This window comes from Harpegnathos saltator, unplaced genomic scaffold (assembly GCF_003227715.2).
Source record: "Harpegnathos saltator strain DR-91 unplaced genomic scaffold, Hsal_v8.6 scaffold185, whole genome shotgun sequence".
Lineage (NCBI taxonomy): Eukaryota > Metazoa > Arthropoda > Insecta > Hymenoptera > Formicidae > Harpegnathos > Harpegnathos saltator.
The window spans coordinates 247,671-255,669 of NW_020229967.1; the positions used below are offsets into that span (position 1 = coordinate 247,671).

The window sequence follows — 7,999 nt, forward strand, 5'->3', positions numbered from 1 at the left end:
GCTTTATTCATCGCTCCATTAACGTGACGTAACAAGAAACGAAACATGACAATGTGGTTGCGGAAGAAACAGCTTAAAGAGACGAACAAGATTAGCGACGACATTAATGCTATTAACTTCGCTGATTAACTTCAACGATCGCCTGCACTCGACGACGTCAATCGCATTTGGGCTTCTCATCGTCCAACATCTCGAAGAACTCCAACATGGGGCGCGTTCGCATGCGCAGCAACTCGTGCTCGGTCTGCAACGCTAACAGCTCGGCGTAATTCTCTTGGATCTTCCTGACCAGCTCGGACCGCCGTCTGTACAGCCGCATCTTCCGGTTCGCATGCTCGCGCTGCTTCGCCTCCGCCGTGGGATCTCGCTCGTGCTCCATCTTCCAGCGCGCCACGTTCATCTCCGTGATCCTGCGGTCGAGCTCGGCGTTCTTCTTCTTCACAGACGCGATCTTACCGCGGATCTTCTCCAGCTTGCCGGCCTCGTCGGCGAGAGTCCGCTCGAGCGCTTTGGTCGCGCTGTCGACTTCCCGCTGAAGGCGCGCCGGCACCTTGTCGTCGCGCCAGCCTTTGGTCACTCTCTTCAGGTACGCCTGCATGTCCTTAGTGAGCGTGACGTCCCTGAGGAAGTGCAGGTCCTCCTCCAGCTCCCGGAAACGCGTCCTCAAGCAACGGTGCTCCCATTCGGCCGACAAGGTACCGTGACGCAGGTCGATGTGGCGCTTCAGGGCGTTGAGCTTGCGCGAGCCCGCCGCGAGGATGTGCTCGTTGACCCTCTCGAGCTCGAGGCGCGGCACCATGACGGCGTCCGCCGTGTCATGTCGTTCGCCACGCAGTTCTGCCTCCACCTGACCCCTCTTCAGCACCAACTGCAACTCGATGTCCTGCTCGCGCGTCAGCCGCTCGTCCCTCAGCCGCTTCAGCTCGTCGCTGAGGTTCTCCACTCGCGACCTGCAGGCGATCTTGGCGTCCACCTTCGCGATTATCCGCTCCGCCCCGGAGACTTCCAACTGCCGCGCTCTGATCTGCAGCTCCAGCTCGATCTTTCGGCGACGCGCCTGCACCAGGCGCTCCCAGTGACTCGCGTGGATCGACTTCGGCAAGGTGCCGGGGCGCGCGTCCAAACTCTCGAGGACTCTCGCGAAGTCCGCGCATTCGGCAGGTAAGAAGGCCGGCTTGATGTGACTCGTGAGGTACCGGCCGAGGCTGACTAGGTCGTTGGCGGCGACGTTCTTCAGGGCCGTCACCCTCGGCCGTCGCTTGTACTGACTGTCGAGCAGCTCGACGTTGAATATAGACAGCGACGGGAAGTCCTGCGGCAGTATCCGCGCCATCGTCTTGTCGCGAGCGCACAGAGCGTCCTGCTGCGTCTGCAGGTCCTGGTACGCGTGCTGGAGATTTCGCGCGTCCTCCTCCAACGCGACGCGCTGCCGGCGCGCCTCGGCTATCTCGCGCTTCACACGCTCGTCCTCCCTTAGCGCCTCGACCCGCGCCAGGTTCCGCGCGCGGCCGCGGAGGTGACGCAACTTCAATTGATTTATCGCCGTGTCGACTTGCAGTTTTCTCTGCGAGGCGAACGACGCCGTGTGTGTAACGACGACGAGTGTCCGGTAATCGCGTAACTCAAAGGCCGCGCGCGTGAGAGAGCCGCGCGAGTATTAGCGCGTAAACAAGGTCGCCTTGGCGTTGACGGACGGTTAACAAACGACATGAGAAATGTCAGCGTCTACTATGACCCGCGCTTTAACCCCCTGACCCTACGGCGTCACGTACGCGGCTTCGAAGAAATTACACGCTGTTACATTTGCACATTTTGTATCTGATTTCGCCTGCCATTCCGTGGCGCCCGTTCCATTGCGAACGTATGGAGGTGTTTATGCAAAGGTGAGAAAATGCTTGCAAATTCGACCTTTCAACCTTTCATCTCCAGCTCTCATCAATATCCGTCGTATCATGTTACATTATTTTTTTCCGCGGTGGATTTTTCAGCGGGTTGATTATCTACTCTCTCGGGTTTGCGAAACCGTCGAGATGTCTCAAGTGCTCGTTTCGTCTCGGGCAACTTTTTCCTACGGGATCTTGTCGCATGCACATCGAAAGGATATTTCCTCGTGAATAAATAAACAAATGTAACCGCGCCTCACCTGGAAGAGCTCCTCCAGCCTGGCGTCGAATCTGTCGATGCCGTCCCGCAGCTGCGCGATGATCTTCGCATAGTCAGCCTCGAGTATCCTCCTGTAACGCTCGCGCTCCTGCCGCAGGACCTCCACGTCTGCTTGGTACTTTTGTACGGCCGCGATATCGGCCGGTGTGTACTGCTCCGGCTGTTTCTCCAGCATGCACGCCGGCTCGCGCACGTCCACTTTGATGATGTCCTCCCAACGAACCTCCAGCACGCCATCCATCATCCTCATCAGGGCACCTTCGCGAAAATCGTCCGCCAGCAACAATTGCCTGGCTCGCACGGCCTCCTCTGCGTGCTTCTTCAGGACGGCCTGCAGCGATGGCGACACGTACAGCTTCGCCTTGACTTCGTGCTCGTGTACTTGGATAATGCTCTCTACTTTCTCCTAATCGATATCACATTTGCGTTATACGTATATTTCAGCGACATTCGACAGCTCGTGCCAATCGCACGGAGAACCGGATAAGAAACTCTTATCGAGCACTCATCAAGCTGAGGTTGCTTGCTCGTTATATCGTAAAAGTGTCTTAAGGTAGCTCATCTTAAAACCATTACTCTCAGCAAGGATTAACCCCTTCCGTGGCAGAGCAAAATTCAGTAAAATGCACTGAAACCGCCCCATAAAAAATGACGGGGCGGATTTCTTCAATAATTTGCGTACTTCAGTTTTTTTGATCGCTGAAGCCCAATTTGAGATCAAAATATAGAAATTCACTAAATGTTTAACCGTGCCACTTACGGCACGGTTTTGGCTGGACGCACCGGTGCGTCCGTGCCGCGGAAGGGGTTAAATTGATCAGGACTATGAATTATTAGGAACAGTGTTTGAGACCAGTGATTACTTTGGGATGCCATTGCGGATCACTGGGGACATGCGGCAGACTCTGACCGAACATCGTCTTCAGCTCGGAGTCTATATGCCGTATCCTCTGGTTTCTCTCTTTAATCATACTCATTTCCTGCTCCTTCGCCGCGTACACGTCGTCGAACAGCCTGTTGAAGTAGTTGCGCAACTTGCAGCAATCATCCATCAGGTGACAATCGTCCAGCGTCGCTTGCGCGAATCCGTAAGACTCGATTTGCGCGTAATAATGAGGCGACTGCTCGACGAACCGACTCGTTGTCATGCCTGCGAGCAAACGCAACAGTTCGAAGGCGAAGAAGCAAAAATGTCACGGCATAGTCAGATAATTTCGATTCGGCCCATTCTCAACCGACATAAAAAAGAAAAAAGCCAGAAGGTCCCTTCTCAAAGGAACCGGGAATCATCGCGCCGCGCACCATCGAAAGCTGGCTGTTCCGTCAGCTCCTCGTGAACAATCTTGTCTCCTTCCTCCTCCTCCTCCTCCCCCTCCTCCTCCTCGAAGAGCACGTCCACTTTATACTTGTCGTGTTCTCTTTGCACTCTCACGGGCTTCCTCAGCTCCGCCTGGAGCTGCTCGTCCGTGTACACGCGCCACGGCTGGAAGGTGTCGCCGTCGACGATGTTGCGCATCGACTCCCTGGAGAACTGCGCCCACCGCAGGTGTTCCTTCAAGTACGGCTGCTCCGCGAGCAGCGGGTAATTCGTCAGCTCCACGTTGCCGCGGAAGGAAAATATCGAGCGACCTTGCACGACCTGCGGCTCCCAGAAAGTCTTCTTGATCCAAAGGGCCACCCGATCGGCCGAGGTCTGCACGTGCTCGAGCTCCATGCGGACGTCTTCGCGCTCGTCCTTGGCCGCCTTGGACTTCTGATCGCGACCCACCCGGTCCACGTCGAACGCGGACACCGGCAGCCTCTCTATCTCCGGACGCGTCTCGTTCTCGTCGAGGAGCCGCCGTACGGTGTCCTTGAGCGCCATCAGGTCCTTCACGATCGCGGCCTTCTCCGCCGCGTACAGCGACGCCTCTTCGCGCACCTGCGCGCCTTGCCGCCATTCTTCCCACGTCTCAGCGTCTTCACCGTCACCGTTCTTCGGCGGGAAGTCTTGTCGAGCTCGAGTCAAGGACGTGCGAATCGCTGGCTCCAGGCCGCCGTAGTCGTCCAGTATCTTCCGCATCCACTTGTCGCGCCATCCGTGATCCACAGGATACGCGGAGTCCTCGCTGCCGACTGCGGTCGACGAGACCTCCTTGTGCTGTACTAAAAGACGCACGTGGAAAACTGCCTATCTTTCCCTATTATCTCGCATATGATCTCGCGATTTCTTTAAGTAAAGTTCCGTCTGAGAAGCGGAGTGACAAAATGCCGAATTATATAAATTCGAGTGACCTTCCACGCTCGCATGGAGCGCATTTTCCGCCAGTGAATCCCGCAAGCCGCTACTCGAGTTTGACTTCAATTATAGATAAAAATCTAAGAGAGTCGAGCAATTCATCCGAGCGATTCTACCACGGGTGGTAATGTTCTCGTCGTCGCTGCGAATGGGAATGTCCACGGCGACGTTCCCGAGAACGAGAAACATTACAGCGAGAACATTGAGAAATACCGAGAGCATCATGTCGAAAATTCACCGAAGTCATCGCACACCTTGTCCGCGCGATGGACGCACGTCGCAACCAGAGAGCCGTCGTGGCCGAGAACGACCACCTTATCTGCCGCGGGGGTGACGATAACCTTGACACTGCCCGAGTCGAGTCTGTGATGTGCTGGCACCACGGCGACGATCTCGCGTACCTTGCCGCGAATGACCGCCAATCCGTCGTACGCGCACGTGGCGAGCCAGTGGCGGTCGCTGAAGACGCGCGCGAACCGCACGTGATGGCCCGTGAGCGCCGTGTCCGTCAAGGTCGCGCTCTTCAGCTCGCGCAGCCTCACCGCCTGCAGCCGGCGGCTGAGGTAAGGCGAGCCGATCAACAGCCGGGGCTGCTGGCTGCCGGGCGCGTAGCGCAGCTCGCGAAACAACCTGGGCAGCGTGACGATCGTGTAGGCGAAGGTGTCGATCAAGCGACACGTGTCGCGCCGCGGCACGTCGTACACGCGGAGCTGGTGACCCGCCGAGGACTGCAGGTACGTGACGCAGAGGGCGAGCAGCTTCAGGTTGCCGTCGTCGGCATCGTCGTACAACGCCACGTCGGTGATACGCCTGTTCAAGCGGAGCTGGCCCGTCACACTCCACGGCTTGTCGCGCCGCAGGTTTACGCAATAGCAATTACCCCTCTCCTTCTGCGCGGCGATGAGGAATCTGCCGAGGGAGATAAATCGAGTGTGGCCGGGAGGCGTGTAATCCGCGCGTAAAAGGCCGCGCGTTTCTCTCGCTCGCTCGCGAGAGCGCGCGTCGCGGAGGTGCAGCCTAGATTTCATGCGAGTGGGTGAAAGAGAGTGAGGAAAAGATCACAGGGTCTCTGCTGTTGTATTGAGATCTTTTTTGCATCGTCGAGAAAGTTACTCGTTTAAAAATGAACGGATAGATAAAAATCAACGGGTTGAGAATTCTCACGAGCTGCGAGGAACGATTATCGCTCTCTCGTTTGTTCCCAATTGCTACTAACACTGCAGTGTTTAACGTAGTTGGGACTTTTTCCAAGTCCCAGAAGGCGAGAACACTCGAAACTTACTCGCCGGACTGCGAAAATCTGACAAAGTCCAGGGGCTTCTTTTGGAGACGGAAACGCGCGAGTATCGTCGGCTGCTCCGGATCGGTGACACCCAAAATCACCATCTCACCTTGATCGCTGATGACGACGATCAACGGGTCGTCCGGATGCGCGGCTTGGTCGGATATAACGCCTTCCATGTCGAGGTCCACTTTGCTGAGCTCGCTGCCGTTGTAGCTCTCGAGGATGGACAGTTCCTTGAGATCGTCCGTCACCACGAGGTGATGGCACCAAGGTCGCACAAAGTCGACGAAACGATACCTACCGCCGTTGTACAGATGTCTCTGGATGTTCGGCGCGGCACCCTTGACCTCGGGGAAGATGATTTGCATGAGGTAGCCTTCGAGCGTATAGTAGAAGAGCCAATCGTCCTTGAAGGGATGCACGACCAAGAGGTACGGCTTGGTAATTGACTTGATGTACCATTGCTTGCGCCAGAAGTCGGTCTGCGGGTCCCTCTGAAAGTAACGGATCTGGCAGAAGGTCGTTCGGAGGATGATCCCACCGTGGAACCAGCAGATCGCCGGTAGCTCAATATTCAGGCAAATCCCGCAGCGTTGCGAGGTGACGATCCGCCGGATGCCGATGCCGTCGTAGCTGCTGAGGTATATGTGACCGTCTATATCGACAATGGCCAACAACGGCTCGCCCTGCACCGGACACCAGTCGACCCCGTGAATCGTAGCGTCGTCCGGCAGTTTCACCTCGTGATCTTCGCGACAACAAACACGAGTATACTTGCAGAAGCAGCGTACTACTTTCGAGAAGCTTCAGTTGGACGTCGGGTCAACTGGCCCAAAAGTCACTTGGACCATGAGGAATATTTTTCAGAACATAGGAAAAGTAGCTATCTATTCTAGAAAAAGACATTCGTTTCCGTCAGATATTTGTATGATAAAAGGAACATTCCCGAAGGAAATAGTATTGAGACATTTTTGTGTCGTTTCTTCAATAATAATTACACAAACGGAACATACAGGCAAGTTATCTAGCTGGACATAAAAGCTTTGGCAACGTACGTACCTTTCAAGACGACGAGCTTGCCGACGATGTCGAGCTCCCAGGTGAACAGTTTGCCGCAGGTCTTGGCTACCTGAGCAATCACGGTGCGACTAGTCGGAGTCACCTTGATCGTCTGACCGACCTCGTCGCGTATAGACGTGTCCACGACAATGATTTTCTCACCGGTTCGCCAGCACCACACGATCAACGGGAAGTCCGGGTAAGAGCCCAACGACACGAGATAGTCGTGCGCCGTGAACGCGATCGCCAGGTAACCGCTGACGCAACCTTGTACGCACTCGCAGATCTTCGTCATCGCGGGGTATGCGAGGACGAAAATTCGCGGGTTCATCGATCTCTCGGAGAAGGCGAAAATCGACGAGGACACGTGACTGGATATGCGGTGAGCGCCGTCGCCGGTAACCTGGTTCCAGCACCAACGCAAGGTCTGCTGTCTCTTCAGCACGTGAAAGAATACGATGTACAAGCCGGTGCACCAAGCGAGCACGTCCTTGCCGATACAGACTATCTCTTCGATCTTGCTGCCGCGTACCCAGCATGGTGTCTTAGTAATTCGATCCATTTGCGCGATATTATTACTATTGCGAAACGTAACCTAGGAAGACGAGTGAGATATTGACGACAATCGTGGCAAGCGAAACAAATCAAAAGCGGATCGGAACAGTGGCCATCGGCCACTGCGCGAATGCAGAGAGTTACTGATAAAGATATATTTCATCGAGTACGGAGAAAATGTAAAGTAAATAAAATTTCGGGCGAATTCGCGCAACATGGCAAATTGTCAGGAGCAACTTGGATTGTACTGCGCCAGGAGGAACCAAATCGATGATGCATCGATTGGCGACCAAACTGTCTGAATTCGAGACTTATATGCAGTAATCAAATCTTGAATAAAAATAGAAAATTGTAGCTCACTGAAATATAAAGACAAGGAAGCGACAGAGAAAAGTGGAAAAACACTTAAATTAGAAATTTTGCTGCTCGAGATATTGATTGATAAATTTATAATATACCGATGAGAACGTGTCTGCAAATATATACGATATGAAAATAGCAGTGAGGAGGGTTTAACCTAAATGCAAAATAACCAATTTTGGGGAAAACGGTATCGTCGTGGCTTTACGACGCGCTGCCGAGCGTATGAATTGCGGAATTTCATAAAACAAGTGCCAACGATCGAATGGTTGATGACATGCTTGTAATCGCATCTTTCT

The 7,999-nt window shown here is 54.5% G+C and overlaps 1 protein-coding gene across 1 annotated transcript; it reads right to left on the minus strand.

The window, feature by feature from the left end:
- Positions 1-7,347, minus strand: LOC105190054 (cilia- and flagella-associated protein 43). The gene is made up of 8 exons (XM_025297749.1): positions 6,786-7,347; positions 5,724-6,474; positions 4,680-5,350; positions 3,466-4,308; positions 3,017-3,352; positions 2,846-2,862; positions 2,144-2,569; positions 1-1,564 (listed from the first exon to the last, which is right to left on the minus strand). Exons 1-8 carry the CDS (start codon positions 7,345-7,347, stop codon positions 158-160), a joined length of 5,013 nt encoding a protein of 1,670 aa, XP_025153534.1. The 3' UTR covers positions 1-157.
- Between the last annotated feature and the right edge of the window lie 652 nt (positions 7,348-7,999).

What these genes read in the sequence shown, in the direction of transcription:
- LOC105190054 (XM_025297749.1), bottom strand. Translation starts at nt 7,347, where the DNA reads ATGGATCGAATTACTAAGACACCATGCTGGGTACGCGGCAGCAAGATC. An exon ending in AGATTTTCGCAGTCCGGCGA is followed by an intron (nt 5,351 to 5,723) that starts GTAAGTTTCGAG and finishes CTCCCTCGGCAG; the next exon opens with ATTCCTCATCGCCGCGCAGA. An exon ending in GGAACAGCCAGCTTTCGATG is followed by an intron (nt 3,353 to 3,465) that starts GTGCGCGGCGCG and finishes TGCCGTGACATT; the next exon opens with TTTGCTTCTTCGCCTTCGAA.